Source organism: Lonchura striata, chromosome 3 (genome assembly GCF_046129695.1).
Source record: "Lonchura striata isolate bLonStr1 chromosome 3, bLonStr1.mat, whole genome shotgun sequence".
Lineage (NCBI taxonomy): Eukaryota > Metazoa > Chordata > Aves > Passeriformes > Estrildidae > Lonchura > Lonchura striata.
Genome location: NC_134605.1, coordinates 50,361,974 through 50,382,748, shown reverse-complemented (window position 1 = coordinate 50,382,748; position 20,775 = coordinate 50,361,974). Strand labels below are relative to the sequence as shown.

Here is a 20,775-nt window from a genome sequence, read left to right as displayed (position 1 = left end):
TGCGCATTTCTAAGCCTTGCCTTTCTTCCCTTTGCAGCATGGAATCACTTCTTAAATGTGAACAGAGTATCTTCTGTTCTAATTGAGTACTTAAAAAGTATGAGGAAAACATTTTTAGCTTCATGAACAACGAAAAGGAACAATTTAGCAAAACTGAAACACAATAACAGTTTCTTATGTTTCCAAATGTGCAATCTGTCTTCTTCTCATCTACCCCTCCAAAAATGTTTGACTAAAAGAAAGTTTCTAACTCCAGTAATATCCCCTCTGTAGGTGTTCTGGGTAGAAAATGGTTGACCTGTCGGGCTCAAAGTATATCCACATCTTCTTGTCTTTTAGAAGTCAATTAAGTAATTGACAAAGATTTATAAGATTTGCTTTTGCGCGATAAATACTTAAAATGATGGTCAATTTTTTTTTGTTTCAAGTTACTGTAAAAGGAGCTGCATGAATTAGTTCCTGAGAACTTTTATGCTAGGGAAAACTTTCCAAGAAATTTTAAAACCTTATCAGAGAAACTGATAATTAATGCTTCTTCAACATTGGCCATTTTCTTGAAAGCTTTCTCTTACTACTTCCAGTTTCATGTATACAAATCAAGTTTTATTACTTACTCTGTGTTCCTAGCTGTGCTGACTTTTAAAAGATCTGAAAATAAATTAGAGTATTTTTCTAGTAGAGTTTTGTTAGGAGCTGCTGTAGGTGTCAAATGCTCCCTGAAATGTACCTGGATTGTATATTTTATTTATTAACATTTAGTATAGATGCACCAGATCACTGGAAGATCAGGATCTGAGTCTCTATTAAAATGGCCTTAGAAATGTTCTATTTAAAAAATGTTAAAACTTTGTTCCAGAAGGTAGATTAATCAAAGCACTAACTGTCATATTATCTGTCTCATCTATAGTTAAAAATCAAAACATGAGACCTTATGGTTTCCAAATGTTACACTTAGTGCTGAAAAGTACCTTCAAGCTCCATCATTGTGTGTAAAGGGGCAGAGAGGTCTACAAAAACACTTTAAAGTGATAATGGTATCTAAACGCATGCTATTTAATACTGGGGGTATTGTACCCCTTAACAGGATTATACAGCCACTAGTGATAATCAGCTTTTGTATAATTGTTTCACATAAAATTCTCCTTTTCTCCGTGTGATGCTTCTAACTAGTCTCATGTATTCAGGTATCTCCTTTCAGACATATGGTTTAGATGGTAGATGAACAAATCTTGAGAGCAGTGGGAAGAGCTTACATTTGTAAGAGTTGAGCTGTCTTTCTCAGCATGGTGCCCCAATACACTAAAGGTGACGTACTGCACCTCCTGAGCTGTCTGCTGATTATACCTCATACACATCTGATTAACTAAACCTGCATTGGGCAAGACGCTTATGCTGCTTCAAAGGCATCAAAGAGATTTCACCAGCTTAAACCAACACAGGCTGAAAATTAATTTGCTGACTGGTTTGTCCTTGTTAAAGACCAACTGTACTAGGTACCAGCTCAGATGTGGCTTTATTTTGTAGTGCAGAATGTTAAATGAGCTAAGAACTTCATTGCGTGCTCTTCCACTTGCCTTCAACTCGCAGGATGCTCTGAACAAAGAATTTAGCAGTGATTAAACTCTGCTGCACCCTGTGCTGTAGCACAGCATGACCTTGCCTATGCAGATAGAGCCAAATGGTGTAATTACCGTGTTTCAAAAAAAAACCCCTGCGTGACTGTGCTCTCTGCAGGGGTCTGAAAACATTTGCAGTAGGTTCTAGCTGAGGTTTGGCTTGCCTGCTTTGGCCTTTTCAACAGCATGCTGGGAAGTGTGTTTGAACCCTTTCTCTGCACTTGCAGGCAGAAGAATGTGTCATATTTGGGAAACAGTGAGGGTAAGGCTTCCATCAGAGTTGTAGTGAGAGCCTGAAAAGCGAGACAAAACACAATGCTAGGATTCTGCGGCAGTGTGGCGCCAGCACCATTCCAGCTCAGAAATGCTCGTGGTGACTGGAGGGTCTCAGAGAAGAACCCAGCCACGGGCTTTTCAGCTGAACTCAAGTGCTGAGGCACGGCAAAACCCTCCCTCCTGCCTGATGCTGGTACCGGAGCAGAGAAACGCTACTCTTCTACCCCTTCCCACTTTTCCAGTGAGGCAGCACATCTCTAAAGAGTTCATTCTTCAAGGGGCATTTCAGTGCTACCTCAGAAACCATGGAAAGCTGGGGTGAAAGGGGGCTGAAGTGAGTGGAAGGGGCTGACCTTGCCGGTAAAACTCTTCGCAGACCCGTTCACTCCACTGCTTGCTCAGATCCCAGACCCGGCAAGGGTTGCAAATGTCAGCACACTTGAGTGCAATCTGAAAGCAAGAAGAAAAGTAGTATTGAGACAGGAAGTTACTCTTTAGCAGAGCTTCAGTAGTAAATCTGCAGTCAGGGAACTCCCAGGCCCCACCAGCAATGCCAGGAAGGGTTAAGATTACCTTTCAGGGACTCAGCCTCACCCAAATGTGCCCTTTGAGGAAAGAAAATTTATTTAAGCTGCAAACAAAACTTTCATTCAGCCTCCACTTTACCATAGTGAGAAAAAGAGCAGGACCAAATTCCAAGGCTGCTAAGTGTTTTGGATATTCCTTGGAAGAAATAAGCCAACAAAAGCCTCAGGCTGGCTCCTGCTGACTGCCTGGCTCAGCATCCATGGCTGATGACAAGGAAGGGAAGAGCCAAGCTGGTGTATTTGGGCATGATTTCTCTGCGGTCTCAGTGAGTGACCTTGCATTTCACTTCAATTACACTTCATCTTAATGTCTGCATATTTTTGTTTACAAAGCTAAGCACAGGGCTCTCCACACTGCCCCTGGCCTGGTTTCACTTAGTTAACTAGTACTTTTAAGTGCTTTGTAGGAGAATGAGTACAGGGGAAAAGGTTTTTAAAACCGAGTAACTACTTCAGAAAAGTAAACCATGTAATAGTCTGCCTGTCTTACTGCCTTGGAACAAAATATCACGTGCCTTGTTTCTTCACAGACTGAACACAGTCATTCTGTCTGACAGGAGTCAGAAGTCATTCTGGCACCCGGGAAGAAAACGTAAGTATTTCCTCTAAGAGTTCAGACCTGTCAATCAGCAGAGGGAATCTCCAACTCACTTTTCTCTTTGGATTAAGCTGATTAGCCTTAATGTTATTGTCTACTGCAAGAACCTTTCAAACATTCTTTAGCTTACTCCAATCAATCAAGAGTTCTTGATCTTTTTCTTTTCTTCTTCCATAACTAATCCACCAGAAAAGTAAATCTTACTGCCTAGTGCATAAGAAACCTTTTTTTTTTTCCCATAGCTGAGAGCTGCTTTTGGTATTTGCACAACCTTATTGCCTTATCTGTCCAGAAATATGGTCAACCTATCACCCTGTCCTGCACAGTCTATGCAGGAATCTGACAGAAGACTGTGTTTCAGCCAGAACAGGTGAGAAGCTACTACATTTCCCATACTGCTGGAGGTGGAAGAATGAACAGATCAGTACTTCTTTCCTGGCAGCTGTCACCTTTTCCATGACACTGATGGAAGGAAAATATGTAGATGTTTGTTTTATAAATGAAAACGATTACTTCAACTTCTTTATGTATTTAGGAATGAAATTAATGTAATTTCTCCAAAGAAGGAAGTATATGTAGCTATGTTAATCACAATAATGCATTAATAGATAGAGGTTTATTCTGAAGAGTCTGGTAATGACTGCTGTTTAGCTGAAGAACCAGTATGAACCTATTTGATTTTTGAATAAAGCATGGGGTTTTTCATTAGCTGGCAGATGCACTAGAGAAGCATCTGCTGCCATAGCAACAACTGTCTTTGCAGAGGCAGTTTCTGAGCATCCATCACAGGAACAGGACTTGATGTCAGGGTGTCCTGGAAAGAACACCAACAAGGGAGCTCTCCTGCACAGTGCTAGAAAATAACACCAGTGGAATGACATTTGCCAGAAGAGAGAGACACACTATAACTGAAGCATTATCTGGCAAGAGAAGCAGTGTTTTGGAAATAAAATAATCTAGCTTATCTCCATTCCTTAGCATTTGACACTCTCCTGTACCTATTGCATTCACAGCTTTTTAACTCAAGGAAATTACATAAGGAAATACTAGGAGTACCTTATGCTTGCCTGATGTGCCAGAAGGTGGCAGAAGGGAAGTGTTTATGGTAATAGGTAAGGAGAGGCTGATATCCACACATGCTATAATATACTACTCTTAACATATACTAGGAAATACTGTGACCTGAAAAATTAATAAAAACAAACAAACAAACAAAAAGTTACCTGAAGCATGAAATGTCTGTCTTGTGCATCCTCCAGCCTCAAATCCTGATTGTCAAGATGAGATTTCAGACGGATCAAAAATTCATTCTGCCTATTGATGTCTGTTGCCAAGATCAGGGAGCCCAACTGCTGCTCAATGTCCTGTCTGCAATGAAGGTAAATAAGCCCCTTTAATCATGGACTCATTCAACATTAAGAGCTCAAAACAACCTACTTTGGATCACTGGAGCTGGCATAAAGCTTCCTCCTTCTTTACGGACCCAGTCTGGTATGTTTGGTCAGTCTCTGCTAGGTTTTGTGGGGTACAACTGTTCTACCTGCCCAAATGGGTTCAAGAAGAATAGATAATGTTGAAGAAAGATGCTTGTTGGCACAGGCTGTTCTGAAAATTTCTGAAAAGTGCTAGGAAAGTACAAAAAAACCCACCCTGAAACAACAGCATGTTGCATCAAGAAAAATGCTCATGTTCAGCTGTTCAGAGCTGAACAGCAAATACTGCAACTTTGAAGTTGCAGTCAAAGTTGTGAAGGTCTAGACTGAAGTCCTTTAAAGTTGTTGGTCTGATGCAAAGAATTTCTGGAGGGATATAGAGCTTACCACTTCCAGGTAACTTGTTTATATTCTTGGTAGGGTCCCCTGTGACTTAAAATGTATTACTGCAGTCTGTTCACTGTCTCAATCTCCCATCATTGGTGGGACTAACACAAGTAAAAAGCTAGCAGCAACTTGGCCAAGGTGCTCATGTGGCTGCTCATTTTTTGCTTTATCCATAAAGCCTGAACCACATTCCCTCAGTGACATGTGGAAGTCCAGAGCAGTCTTGAAGCTCCTTGACCAACTCCTTCAATGTCCTGTTTTTAATCACTAATTCGTTCCATATTTGGTTGGGGCTATGGAAGATGAAAAATGCCAACAATCCATCTGAACAAGCCCACTCTTTCTGGGACTCCCTGTGTTCCTGGTGTGGAGAGTGGCCATTCCTGTGCTGCAGAAGTGGGTAGGTCTTAAAAAATACTTCTGCTGCGTAACTTTGTCTCATGATTTCACAGTGGCACCGAGAAGGGGCAGGAAGTTAAGCCTATTCTGAGGCCTGGGCCTCTTTGCCAGTGTGCTTTTAGGAAGGGAGAAGGAGGCCATGGCCTAGTTTCAGTGAGTCTGGTGGACACTTACGTGACCTCCTTGGGCAGGTGGGCGAGCAGCCGTGACTCTCGAAGCATGCCTATGGTAGAGCGCCAGTGGTGGTTCTCCAGCACCGACACGTTCTGGGGAGCAATAACACCAGCAAACGCAAGGATTAGGATGGTATCCATGGTACAGGTACACACAGGGATTTGCCATGTCACATGATACCCAGAGCTGGTTGGACATGCTGCAACATGAGCCTAAAATGTGTGCTTTTCCGCCACAGTTGATTTAGAGTAATTGGTCTAGATTTCTAAGTTAAGGATTTCCAGTTAAGGACCTTGTGCTTTTGGGTTTCTTAGCTAAGGTCAGCCCTAGAGGCCTGTTGTTCTGCAATTTTTGACTCCTGCTGTGAACAGAGGAGCTAATCTCATCTGAGTAGGAGGTAATTTGCTTTCTAGCAGATTTATTAACAACTAAATTCAAGCAGGAGTGCAAAAGTGTATTTTTACCTCCTACTGATTCTAGGCTGACTTTTCAACATCTACAGTTGGAATGCAGAGCAGACAATAAAAAGAAAACTAAACTGCCAAATTTCTCTTTTAGTCAGGGAACTGGAAGCTGCCTGCAGCTGTTCAGTGGAAGCAAGAGGAATAGCAGTACTGCTGAGCATTCGCAGGCTTCAGCAACTTAGTCTGCAACAAATTTTGACTCTTTGTTTCCTTGTTTTCAACTAAGTGGAACTAAAGTTAGGTCAGAAAAAAACTGCTGGGAAGACAAAAACGAACTTTCTAGGTTGTCAGTAAATTACAACAAATTTGGTATCTTATATCTGACGACTTGAAATTGCTATCCTGACACAGGGCATTTTTCCATCATCACTTGTTTAGTTCACAGAGTACTTTCTACCACAAAATGCCTCAGAAAGGTCACTTGTTCAGAAATCATCTGTTCCCTGTTTTGGGCAGTTCACAGCTTTTGCAGTAGATGAGCACTGGATAAGAAAAACGAAACAAAACACAAGCAAACCTTTTAAGCAGGCAGCAGAACAAGAACTCCACCTTGTCACTGCCAGCTGGGAAAGTAGAGTCAGAATCCCTCTCTCCAGCCACTGTCCACCTCTAGCTCCCTCACACACAGTCCCTCCCACAGCTCAGAGGTTTTGCCATGGTAGTGCCTTTCCCGTGGGACATGATGTGCAGCTTCCACTCTTCCAAGAGGGACTGAGCAGTATTTTCTGCCTAAGTCTTCCCCCTCTTCCTCTGTAGTCCTGTCTTATCTAATGACTACTAAAAAACTAAACACTGCATAACCAAGATCTAATTTGTATTTTGATCATCTTGCCTAGTACAAAGGTGAGAGTAAAAATTGGATTGACTTCCTATCACAGTACTTCACGCAGTGCTTTTTGCTGCTTCCGAATTCAAAGAAACAATGTTGCTTTGGCATTTCTCTGGGTTTGTCTGTTTGTTTACCTTACAGAAATCACAGATTCTGGGGGAAAAAACCAAAGGAGAACCAAATCCAAAACTTTCAAACCATGTAAAAACCAATTCCTTTTCTTAGGAAGAGATGATGGACTCAGATCACAACATCAGTTATGCAATACAGAAATTACTTTTGACAGGAATTCTGTTAATTTGCCAACTTAAATATCCCTTTTCTCCTTTTGCCTAAATACATCAGGATGGACTTTTGCAACCCTACACTCTGACCAAGAAAAATAAGATAATGTAATAGGCCATAATAACAAATTTTTGGTTTTTTTTTTTTCACCTACCAAGTCGCAGAGCTGAATACTGGGTCCCAAGAGTCACCCTAAGGCCGCAGGCTGCCATTTTCCTACTAAATTGGACAATTCCTATTTGGCTTACACTTGTTTATGACAGTGCCTGTGTGCACAGTTTCCTGTGACCCTGGCCTGACTGCATCCTTGAAACACTGCAACCAGGAAGATCCTCCTTGGAGCACCCTGTGTCCCCACATCCCTTCCACCTTGGCAGCCTTACTTGCTGTGAGGAGCTGCTTCAGCAGCACCTGCCTCAAAGAGGGAATTACACTCCATGGATACAGCTGCTCCTTGGCCATACTGAAGGCCAGCCAGAATAGGGCTGAGGCATCTGAGATGCATCCAATTAGTAGTTACTCATAGGAAAAAGCACACTCAAGTAGTCATCTCAGAGTATTTCCACTTCTCAAAGTTTCTGCTCTTTGCCTGCTGCTATAAGGGGAACCTCAAATTGACACCACTGCACTGTTTAGTCTCCCACGCTGAAACTACAGGGAGGGAAAAGGAAAGGTCACATTAACAAGCAACAACTGAGCATGAAGTCATATGACTCTCCTCTTAAATGTAAGGAGCCAGAATCCCTGAAGCGGCTGCCAGCAATTAGTAGAGTCAGCTATTCCCCCTAGGAACACACTACTGCTTTATTAAGACTAATTGCCATGAGCCATCTGATCACCTAGGCTGGTGGGAGACAACCCATGCAGGAAAATCTCTGTGCTGGCTTGCAGACTGGGGCTCTCAGCTCTGCTTCACGTGTTGTTTTGGCTTTTTAAAAAAACTGAGTAGTGCAGCTTTGAGTTAAAGGCTGCACTATAGGAAGCTTCTGTCACATTTACAGCCCAATCCCACTAGATTGCTATAACAAAGACTTCAGGACTATGACAGTTTGTTTTCTTAAGCTACCACAATATTTCCAATCCATTACTTAGTCTGAGCTATTCAAACCACTGCATTCAACATACACATTGAAAAAAGAACAGTAACTTGAAGAGAGGGAGACTTGCTACTAACTATGTGCAGAGCAAACTTCAGTTTTAATTCAAATGGGATCAGAATTTCTTTCAATCTCTTCTATCCATAATCATTGAGCAGTTGGTTTAACTGCATGATGTTAAATAGTCAAAAATTACACTTGTAAGTGTTGCTTTTAAGGAAGACTGCATAAGAGAACTGTTTTTACTGATGCCCCAAATGTACTTTCCTATTTCCAGCTTACCTACATTAAAGTTGTAAAGCATCCTTTCATGGTTTTCTGCAATTTGTTTTGTACTACAGATGTTGTACGTGATCTATCCACACTTCTAAACTTCTACCCTTCATTTAAAAGCCAGACAATACAAATCAGAAGCAAAGTCTGCATCACATTACAAGGAATGCTGTTGTGCTCCTCACATAAAACTAAGTGACCTCCAGACCACTAGAGTTATCTTCTATGCTCTCAACTGTCCTTGTAATGCTGAAGATTTCAATGAATTGCTTTTATCTTTGTAGAAAATTATGGTGCATGCAATCATGTGCAACAGACCTTAGAAAATTACCCTACAGATTACAAAGCAAAGTGTCTTGCATCATAAAATATAGAATTTAGTTTGAAAATAAATACTGAAAGCTCTGAAGTCCTTGGTGATGTCTTCCTGAAATATTACTCTTCTTACATACACACTTCAGAAGCTGTCAAACGCTTTACATCTTTGTCAAGAACTGACCTACCTAATTTTACAAACCTTTTTCTTCTAAATGTAAATGTAAAGTTTTAATTTAAATGTCAAAGAGACATTTAAAAGCATAGAAATGCCATACATGGATAAGTCCAGTGTCTTAATGACAGATGATTGCCAGCTCTGTTAAAACTTACTTTCATTTGATCCTTTTGCTGATTAATCCCAGCAGTTCTGTGGCTGTGGTACTTAAAAAACAAAAACCTAAGAACTTTGTTTCAGTTTCAAGCACATGTTAAAGTACATGTTTTAAAAACTATTCACTAAATCTAAATTTTTGACTATAAATGTTTTCAGCAAAACTTTTTTCCAGGAGTTATTTTTACTGGCATCCATTTACTGTATACTACTAAGATCTTTGGAAACAATGTGGGATCATTTTCAGTTAAAATAACTCAAACTTGCCAGTGAATGTCCTTAAGTAGGGTACTTCAGATCTCATTTGCTGTTGAAAGATTGCACTTTTCTGCTTTGTCACTGCCTTTTCTAACCAACATTTGTAAGTATATTCAAACCCAAGTACCTCAGCAGAAACCACTTCTCTAAGATAAGATTTTTTTAGCTGTATGTCTTTCAGATTAGCCTGATTTTTCAACCTAATTATAAAGTACTGTTTGCCACTATTAATTTGCGAAGGAATTGTTTGTACCTTTTCAAAAGACAAGGGATTTTGTGGAATGGCTCTACTCACTCCTCTTCAAAACATCCTTAACCATTCCCAAAGTACTGCAGCTTAGGCCCCTGGCTTTTTTCCCTCCTCACTCAGCTGGCCTGACGTTTAGAAAAGACTGGACTAGAAACATATGGGTATGACATAATCAGCTCGATCAGCTTATGATGAGGCCAGTCACATTTTCAATGTTTGAGCATAACTGTGCCTTGGCTGGGGCTCCCACAGTCCAGCCCATTCCCATGTCTGAGGGCAGGGCAGTTGCACCATTACACAATCCACTTCTTATGGGAAAACCCAAACATCACTTGTGTAGGGTAGAAAAAGAGAGACTCTCTTATCAAGTGGTAAGCACATCACAGCAATCTCTCAATTTGCTAAGTACATGTATGTAGCTATTCGTGATTCTTCTTCGGGTAGGTTAATTTTTAATGCAGGATATTCTGTTTCTGACAACCTCCAAGAAGGCTGAAATTGACTCTTCCAAAGCAGCCCAGTGGGAGTGCTGGCTGACAGCTGACTGAACATGATTCTGTGTGTGCCCAGGTGGCCAAGCAGACCAATGGCATCCTGGCCTGAATCAGGAATAGTGTGGCCAGCAGGGCCAGGGCAGTGACTGTCCCTCTGTACTCGGCACTGGGTGAGGCCACACCTCGAATGCTGTGTCCAGTTCGTGGCCTCTCACTTTAAAAAGGACACCGAGGTGCTAGAACATGTCCAGAGAAGGGCAACAAGACTCATGAAAGGTGCAGAGAACTTGTCTTACAAGGAGTGGCTGAGGGAGCTGGGGGTGCTTGCCAGAGATAAGGTGGCTCAGGGGGGACCTGATTGCTCCCTGCACCCACCTGAAATGAGGCTGTAGAGTCCCTCCTGCTGTGCCTGCAGTGAGATGACCAGAGGGAATGGCCTTAAACTAAGACACGGGACTAAGACAGGAGAGATTCAGTTTAGATAGTAGCAAAAAATTGTCACTGTTAGGGTGGTCAGGCATTGAAATAGGTTGCCCAGGGAGGTGGTGGAGTCACCATTTCTGGAGATGTTTAAGAGGTGTCTGGATCTGGCGCTGGGTGAACAGTTGGGTTGGATATGATGATATTAGAGGTCTTTATGAGTCTGTGATTCTAAAAGCTAAAAATCACTGCTAACTCCATTTACTACCTGTGAATTATGGTTAGTGCAATCAAAATTAAGATTTGCTCTGGCAGCAAATTGCTCTGGAACATTGTATCTATAAGTACAATGCAAAGAATAGAGAGATGTGCATATATAATAACAACATATACATGTGTGTGGAGATTATACTCATAGGGCAGTTTTATATAAAATACAAAACTACAATGATTGCCATAGGCCAAAATCTCAAATATATTCAAAAAGGACCACAAAAATCAGGCAGCATGGGTTCACTGCTGGTTATTGAACAAGAGAGTCTGTGTCTTTGTTTCAGGAAGTTTTCTATTACTGCTTGCCAGAGCTGAAAGGATGTATACTAGGTGAAGGACAACTCTGTACTTATCCCAGACTTATGTTTCTCTCTGAGATCTTTTAATGGCTGCTCTTAGAAACAGGATACTGGTCTAGACAGCCTGTGGTGTGACCTAGTGGCTTCCTTGAAGTTCTTTCTTTGTATCTCGAGGAATGTTACTGTAAATGTCTGTGACTTTTCCTTTGGTTTCATCTCTCTTCTCTTTTTTTATGCAGTGCTCATTAAGTGTTTAATTTTACTACAGCCACATGAAGCAAAGGTTTCCTTTAATGCAACACCAATTTAGAGCATGCCTGCTGCTTATCTGCTCACTCTTTCAGTGAGAAGATGAGATCTTCCTGTCATGATTTTAACTGTCCTACCCACAGTTGCTCACCCCACATGATCTACAGCAGAAACAGCCCAGACAACTGATCTGGCTTAAATGTGACATTTCCACCTATTTTCCTGTATCAGCTTTGCTCTAAGAAGTGACACCCAGTGAGGTGCTTGACTGAAATTGCCCAGACTCCAAAGTGCAGGATTACTCTACCCGCATCCTCCTGCTGCCAGATTTTGGCATTAGAAGTTCACCACAAATTGCTTAAACTCTCTTTGACTGCATTTTTTACTTTAGCAACTTGATGAGCAATTTTACCTGGTACAAGCTGGCAAGGTGGTGCTTAGTTTTAATCAGGAAGGGTTGGTTGACCCCTGGGTGATCCACGTCATGAGCTGCAGCAGCGAGCAGTCCGAGCATGATGTCCGATGGGGTGAGGAAGTTGGCAAGCTGAATCATCACACACATTAATCACCACAAGAACATGAATAGTAAACACCTTTTTGGTAAATAAACAAACCAGCTGACATCATGGCATAGATTGGGTGTGTTGGCATTTGTACACAAATGTCAAGTATAAATTTTGTGAACAATGTTTTTAAGCTAAATGTTGAAAATACATCTATAAAGATATTATTCTACATAATCATATTTTATTACAGTTTGTATTTCTTATCTCTTTATTACTCATGGCAATATAAGCATTGTTGTAATAGAAGGACTTTAGCATAGTCTCATTTGGTTTAAAAAGCAAACAGGTAGGCTGGCAGGTTGGTGTATGTTACCATCCATTGTAAGAGCTCTGCCTCTCCAAGTATTTAGTAATGCCAACAAAAGATCAGGCTTCAATTTTATAGCATAGTACTGTGTTATAAAATGCAGAGTTTATCAACTTCTGAAATGTCAGCCTTGGCTGTTAAATATCTATCTCAGTTCATGTATTTTATTAGGGAACATAATTTACCTTTCTAACTTCAAACATTCAAGTTGGAAAACCTATCCAGATTTTTTTCTGCTACAGGTCTCATTTAGAAGCAAAAAAAGATAGTCTTAGCATTTTCTGTTTGTGAGAGTGAGGCAATTATTACCAGCCCAATGAGTCTGTACAGAGTACAGGTCTATGAGAATGAAAGAAACATCCTGATATCAGAGCTGGTGAGCAGCATGGTCCAGGTTCAGGATGTTGTTTGTCCTCTGCACTTCCTGGCAAGAAAGGACTTGCAGATCTTGCAGAAGATGAAAATACAGGAAAGGTGGGGTCTGCTCCTGTCCTCGCCATTGCTATATTCTTGTGTAACAAACTGCTAGTTCTAGCAGAACATCCTTTCATTTGAGACAAGCCAGATCAGTTATGTTCTTATACTGTGTCTCAGCACAGCACTATCACAACGCCTTCCAGTAACACACAAGGCTACACCACTCTGATGCTGTAAAGCCTTGCAACAGCAGTCAAATACTCGTGCAACAGACCCATCTGGAGGGACTGTTTTCACCTTTGCTGATGAAATTGTGCCTTATTTGGTATTTTGAAATAGTGATGTGGAGAGCTTATGGTCTGAGGTGGCTGAGGCACAGACATGCATTGCCTCCTTCTGAGTTTGGTGGGAGAAGAACTGCAAGCAGTTCACCACGGCTGGGTCACAGCGCCGTGGTGGCTGCAGCTCATATTGGCAGCATTTAGACAGGATGCCTGCATGATGAGAAGTGACTCTCACAGCTTGACTGAAACATCTGTAATCTGTAGCCCAGACTGCTCCTGATTTGTTGCTGACTTCCAGCACGCCATCACTTTCTGCTGTCTAGAAGTATTTCTTCGGGGTTTTATTGCAACTCTGGGAAAAAAATCTGAGAACCATCTGAAAGCCACATCAGTGTGAAAGGTTGTGATTACCTTGGGCTCCCTCAGATAGCAGTGCATAGCTTGTGTGACATCAGCAGCATGGACAGCATTGTGGTAGGGGTTCTGGCTATGGTAATCTTCTTGAACCATAACTGCAAATAAAACAGAAAATAAAGATCCTTTAGTCTCTGAATGCCATGGCCACAAATGGGAACTGGACTTAAAATACAATCTGAGGTTTTGCAGTCAGCTGCCTGAGGAGTTTCTTCAAATAGCTGTAGCTTATTTAAATTGCTGCTTTTATCAGGGTACCTTTAGAGAAAAAAGGCATGAAAGGATTTGTGAGGCCCAAGGGGATATACTGGGTCTAGTGCATAAATCACCTCTTTCTTGCCTTAGTGAAGGCTCTCATTGAGGAGTAAAATAAACAAGGAAGAGAGGCAAATTTATCCACAACAGAGTGTAATTATTTAGGCTGCTGTTGTAGGGTAGTAGTGTGCCATTAAGGAAGTATCACCTATTTTACGGCAGCAGGGAGTGAGACCCTGATATCCTGCCATGATTTGTTATTTGAGTCATGAACGACAGGCAAAGGCATTCCTATGCCCCCCAGGGGAAGAATCAAAAAAACCCAGTGCTGGGGTATTCACAGCAAAATTTCCTGTGACAATTTTAGTCACATCTGTGTGTTCATTTTAAAATGCCAGTCCCTCTTGCTTCAGTTTGCTGGAACCGGTCCAGTTGGACCAGGAGCACCAACCTCTTAACTCTCAGCTTTCTCTCAGACAGAAAAATCATTGAGATGTGTGCTTCACATCCCTCTGTTCCTTGCAGCAGCGTGTGCACCATTATGTGGTCGTGGGACACAACCACGTGAGTGCTGGAAGCTGCATGTGATCTTGCTTAAAGAGCTCTCCTAGACACGATCGAATTAATCAAATGGAAAGCCAATGGGCACATTTCCCATGGCGCTTGCTGCCAGCACGAGCAGCGCCAAAGAAAGTCCAAGGCTTCTGTTTGTTTCCAGCCACATCTGGAGGTACAGTGGGTAATCCCTTGAACTGTGAGTTTAGACCGCTAGTTCTAATTGCCTGACTGTCCGCTTCATGTCTGCCCACAGGAGTTAGAAACAGCAGGAGATTTTGTCTGTCTCCACACCAGAGGAACACTTTCCAGAAGCAACAATTAGGCAGCCTTAAAGAAGAGACCCTGCTTTGGAAACTCTGCCTAACAGCCTGAAAAACTGGCATTTAGCTGCTTTCAAAAAGTGATGCAAAAAGTAATTGATTTGGCCAATTTCTTCTTTTGGTTCACTGACAGCATGGGGCTAATATTTCTGTTGGCAGTAGCAGCAGCAGGGGCTTTCATCAACAGTGTTCAGTGTAGACAGGACAGCTTGATATAATTTGTTAAATTTTGCACATAAGCTTTTAACTGCCCTGGGTCTCAGTGGTCTTTTAGTCACTAAAATAATTACACTGCACCACAATTGTACTGTGCAGGCGTAGGTTCTGCAGTGTCTGTCTGTCTGTGTGAGCCTAAGCTAGCCACATCTCTGCATGGCATATCTTATTTTAATTCACCAGTGTGACTGTGGTGCTGGGATGCTTCAGCCCAATGCAAAGCCTTTTGAATTCCTCCACTGATTAGGAACTAAAACAAGTACTTGAGTGCCTGCAAACTGTATTCTAATGTATATCACAGACATCTTTTACTGAAATATTTCCAATGGCATCATCATTTTTACAAAGACGGACCAAGCCAGTATCTTCTCTGATGCTCTACTTAATCTATAAACTTTATTCAAAGATGGCACTGAGGTGTGCACTTACCAAAAAACCTGTGTAATGTAACCATGTCTAACTGGAAATGGTGAATAAGTCCATGCACGTTGAAGAGGTGACAAAGAAGTGTTACAAGACTGTTTCCTAAAAGCAGAAAGGAACAACTCTTAGATTCCCTTTACATGTAGTTACAAACCAAGCAAGGCTAACAATCTGGGTAATTTCCGATTAGTCAACTCCTATCACCTCATCTCCAGTGAAGTGAGCTTACATGACTTTTGTGTACTCAGAAGTCACTTATACAAATTACTCCTATATGTAATCAAGACTTGATGGAAAGGTTGTACCAATGGAGTGCCGCTCTTGTGTCTAGATGCCATGAAGTTACATTTGCTGTTTCAACATGACAGTCAAACTGTGGTTTTAACTGGAAGAAAGCAAACTGACATGTTTTTAACAAAATCTTTTGACAGGCTTGTCTGAGAGCAACATCACTGTCATAATTCAGGTTTATCTTCAGAAACAACAGAACCAAGCGTGGCTTTTCTGCCATTTTGGTTTGCCATATTGTACTAATTAATTAATTATTAAAAATCAAGAGTTTGGAATGAATTTTTTTTATTTTGCATATGGCTGCATGAAAGTGTAATTGACCCATGTATCCTAGCTCAGCTACAACTACATCTCGTAGCAATGACACAGACAGGAAATATGAGTTGCAGCATTTACATTCTCAAGTCCCACCGTAATGCTGCAAGGGCCTTACTGTAAATCCAATACTGGGAACACTGGCAAAAATGAGGCTTACTAGTATTACATGAACAGCTATACATAAACACAGTATTTTAAAAAGTTTGCACTGCTTAATTCAGTGTTACTGTTTCCATAAAACTTAGAAAAAACCCCAAACCAACCAACCCATACTACACATAAACAAAGTTTGAAGGGAGTCTTTTCTTATTTAATGTAACTCAGAAAGGAAAATAAATATCTGTATGAAGAACACATGGAAAATTACTTGGTCTTGACTACTGAGCAGGGGCACAGAAAGATAATTTAGAAGAACTATGCTTTTGCTTCCCAGGCAATTTGCAATCCTTTTCCCTCTTCACTGCCAGCCACTCAGCTGAATGACCCTCTAAACCAAATTTTTTCTACATTTTCTGTCCCAACCAAACCTAATTAGTCTGGGTTGAGGAATGAGGGATCTCAGTTCTCTGAGCAGTACAGAAAGGGGAAAGGTGTGATCGTTACCCTCTCTAGCAGTTACATAATCAAGGGGTTTTATCTGGACATTTGTGGGGAAGGGAGATGGTTTTACAGACATGTATTTAGAGAAAACATTTCGCAGATTTTTACTCTCTTAATATATTTCCTGATTTTGGCTGCTAAACAGAAGCAAGGGTATCTTCGCTCAAATGTCTTTAGTATTGATAGAAATTGACTGATTATGGAGATCTAGATTTATTGACCAATGTATCTAACAGGTATATTTAAAGTGGCTTGGGAGTTTCCCAGGCAAAGGAAACAGAAACATCTCTTGAAAAGGTGACAACAACAAATGTAGGGGATTAGAGTAGTACAAAAGCACACTTGAAACACAACCCTATAGTTCAGGAAAAGCCTGAAAAAGCTCCAGGATGTGACTTTAATGGAGGTTAAAATGTGGCAAATTTCTCTTCAGTAATATGAGCTGGAAACATTTAGCAAACAATTAATTATGGATTTTTTTTGAATAGTCATATACAAGAGATAGTAAAATAAAGACTTAAAAATTTACTTACCATTTGTCAAGCGATCAAACAAGAAAATGTCAAAATCCCACATTCCCACTTTGGATAGCATATGCTGGAAAAAACAAATGTGAAAAGGCCAGTGACTGGTATGTCACACTGTAAAGCAGATTTATATTATTATTCCACATTAATCAGTCACAGGATTGGTAACTACAGCTTTAAAGTTTTTTTCTAGAAACCTGTAGTGGTCATATTTGAAATATCAGAAATCAGGCTCATGTGTCTGTACTGCAAAAAATATCACTTGCACTTTTGATGTGCTAAACAAAGAAGTACACAGGAATAGCTTTTATAAATTCAGATACAATGCTACTGTTAAGCCCATTCAGACATGCAGAAGAATCCATCATTACCTACAACTGCAGTGTTTTTACAGCTACATCAGTTGAGTCAGGAGACTGATTCTGGACTACCTCTAGGATTACAGTGACACATATGTGTGAATGAAATACACATTCACTCCCTTCTCTAGTCTACATTCAAGCAATTCTGGAATCTTAATTACTTTCTAACACCTGGTATATAATCTCCTCCAGCAAAGAATAAAAATTGCCTAAGCATATAATCCCAATGCCATTCAATTGTGCAAGTTTTGCTAGAAAATGCCATTCAAAGTAAGATCTGCAAAATAATATAATATAATTTTGATCACTGCAAAGTTTGCAGTCAATGTTCCACATTTTCTTGCCTTTGCCACTATGGAGAGCTATTGTGGGTTGCCTAATAGCTGTTCCATACCAGATGAGACACTGTCTTTTTTCAAGTGGATGAACTAAATGCTGTGTCGGGGCTGCACTTAAATCAGTAATTTAACCTGAAATCCTTCATTCTTTAATAAATTCATTGCTGCAATCTGAAAATGATGAATAGATTTTACAATATTTTCTGTTGCTTTGACACCTAAGCCTTTACGGCTGTAACCACAAATGAGGAATGGACAATCTGTTGTGAGATAGGCATATAATGTGGATCATTTAAGAAAGATCAGCCAGGAATTTGGTTATCAGAAGACTAAAACAAAACTGACACTCTAAGTAGTATTATTAAAAGAAATGGAGATCTGGAAACCTGTCTTACCCTTGCTTGCCCAAGGTAGTCCTCATCCAGTAGGTACAGAGAGGCTTGTGGTACAATTCCACGCAGTAACCGGGATGCATGGAAATATCGCTGGAAACTTAACAGTCTTTTCACTTTTTTCTTGGTGCCGATTTCCCCTGAGAGTGTAGTATCTGTGAAAAGCAATCAGTACAGAAACCATGAAACCCGAGATGATGGATGACATTATCAGTTTAATAAGAGAAATATCAAACACTTTAAAACAGCAATACAAAAATCATGAAGTTCACGCTTCTTGCCAAGCCACATGAAGGAGCAGTATTCAAATCACTTCAGCATAATATATCTGTTTATTTTAGAAAGGAAGTACGTTCCAGGAAAGAGAATACTATTGTAGGTTTTGGAAGATCTGAGTTCAGTACATGGCCTGCCACAGCCTTTAATGTGACCCGGCTCAGTCTTAGGTCTTAGGGGGATCCTAAATTACTAGGCAGAGTTAAGTACAGGAAAGCTGCTCTTACCCTCTCTGCCTCTGTTCCCTAACTATATACACCAGAAAATAACATTAATACCTCACAGGAGGTGTCACTGGAATGTATTAAAAATTGCACAGCACTGCAAGTACAATGTGATCTTGGGTATAAAATAAAAAAAGTGACACCAAAAGAGAACTCGAAATACAGTTTGAAAACACAAATGTGTGACCCACTTTTGGAAAATGAAATAAAAAGAGAAAAAGAAGAATAGGTTAATAATCCTATTGAATTTTCTGCTGTCATTTCTACATATTAAAGCAAATTATAAATTAAGAAAATATTTCAGCTGTGCAATAAGGAAAGCAAGTATATTCAGACAGTACAGGCATTTCTGGTTACACAACTGAATATGTTCTTTTCACTCAGTACCAGGATAATTCTAATTCCCTAATGCTGTATTAGGAGATTTTCATATGGGGCTAAATGTGACACAAAAACCAGGGCAATTTTTATACAGTGATTAAATCACTAATTAGAGTAATTAAATTACTTTAATTTTAGTAAGAAAAATATGGAGGCTTTCTAAAACTCATAATGGTTTAGGTAATTTCATCTGAACTTTTAACAGAACCTCACACTCAGTTGTGTTGTTTTCATTTTGCAGTCTGGTATAAGTTTTGGAAAAAAAGAGAGGACAGAAACTGGTTGGTTGAAGGTAGCAAAACACAATACAGTTTTATTTGTAAGACAAACCTTGTAAGAAACTGAATATTGAACAGTCCTTTCAGAGAACAGTAATGATTTCTTGAGATAAGAAGCTCCACAGCAATTCACTGGATTTCAGGTTTAAATAAGAGCTTGCGAAAAATATCTACGCACTGAAGCTAACTCTCTGTTCTTATTTTTCCACCTCTTTTTATGAGACAACACTGAATTTTTGTTCTACTGTGAAATTAAAATAACACTCTGTCTGCTGTTTCTGTGAGTGGTATTATTCTGAGAGGATTTCCAGAGAAATCGCTAAGGTTTTTTTGGATCATGGATGGTTCAGGATTTGATTTCTCTAACAGCAGATGTGCAAGCACCCTCTGTAGTAAGTTTCTTCCTTATTAAGTAATCCAACAGCTACTGAGTGGCACAAAGTCAGTAATAACATCCCAAAAAGCCATCCTTATGTACTGAGGATCAATATAATTTCCAATTCCAACAGCAGTAAGCCTCATGGTTATCATGCACAGTCCACAGACCTCACTGAGTATAAAAGCACAAAATAACTTCATTGCATCTTGACAAGCCATGTGGTTTCCAGAATGAAAACAGTAACAACAGCACTACTGTATCAGCCTGAGGGTCAGGTTTTCATTAAGGATGTGCCAGCACCTGCCTTGATTTTCTCACACATTCTAAAAGCTGGAACAATTTCATGGCCTGTTGAAGGAGTGACGAATGTAGGTGTGAACAGTTACCCAGTGGCAGCGACAAGTGGAGGAACCAGTAGACTTGCTTTCTTATTTCTTTTCATTTATATAGGGCTGCTAAGAAATAGCTGGCATTCAGTTTAATTCCTGGATAACAAAACACTCTTAAAATAAAGTAACTTTTTAAACTTGTGCTAGCTGTTTCTTGGCTTTCCAACTTTCCTATTTCCATCTTAGCCCACAAGCTGTCACTACTTTCAGGTAACAAGTTTAAATTTTAAAGTACAGCAAACTTCACTTTTTTACATGAAAAATTAGAAATTGCTCCCACTAATTTTTATCTAAGTTAATATCTGTTTTTTGATTTAAAGACAGATGACCAAAATCACCACCTACACTCTCTTAAACTATCTTTAAAATTCACACGTAGAATTGCTGTAGACGATTTTAAGGTGAAGGTTTGGCTTGAATCCCAACAAGCAGCTGTACATTGGATCATGAAGAAGTGTTTATTTTATCCTTTGGATTACCAGATCATTTCAGTAGTATAAATATTACTTGCCAAAGCACGAACAGGTCAGATGGAAACAAGTAACTTCTTATTATGAAATATATTTTCTGAATTGAACCATCAAACTTGCAGCCCATTGCTCTGTATGGTTGTCCTGGTTCTCCATTCAAACTTAAGTCATCAGCAGACAGTGCCCCTGAAACCTGACTTGATATTTCAGGTGCGTGCTGTACTCTAACATATGATACAAAAAAGATTACCCACAATAATCTGTTGTTCTTTATTTGCAAGCATAAGGGAAGAAGCTTATAATACTGATAAAGAATTGTAGCAAATGCATTTACAAAACTGGGCTCTGCCCAAATCCAGCACTGCAGGCTATCCACGTGCAAACTCTGGATGTCGACTTAAAAGCTATCATGTTAAAATCACATCCTTTGGATCATTTCAGTAATAACTGATTTGCTTTTGAATCACAGGACGTATCAGC

General features: G+C 40.1%; 1 protein-coding gene across 3 annotated transcripts in view; it reads right to left on the bottom strand.

Moving 5' to 3' along the window:
• PDE7B (phosphodiesterase 7B) overlaps nt 1-20,775 on the bottom strand; it is a 168,190-nt gene that overhangs the window by 7,127 nt on the left and 140,288 nt on the right. For all 3 annotated transcript variants that reach the window (XM_077782133.1, XM_077782134.1, XM_021553116.2), the window contains 8 exons: nt 17,902-18,053; nt 16,813-16,876; nt 15,077-15,172; nt 13,296-13,396; nt 11,723-11,854; nt 5,471-5,562; nt 4,301-4,445; nt 2,246-2,342 (listed from right to left, as the gene is read on the bottom strand). In XM_077782133.1, coding sequence (XP_077638259.1) covers nt 2,246-2,342; nt 4,301-4,445; nt 5,471-5,562; nt 11,723-11,854; nt 13,296-13,396; nt 15,077-15,172; nt 16,813-16,876; nt 17,902-18,053 — 879 coding nt within the window. The remainder of the gene's footprint in view (nt 1-2,245; nt 2,343-4,300; nt 4,446-5,470; nt 5,563-11,722; nt 11,855-13,295; nt 13,397-15,076; nt 15,173-16,812; nt 16,877-17,901; nt 18,054-20,775) is intronic.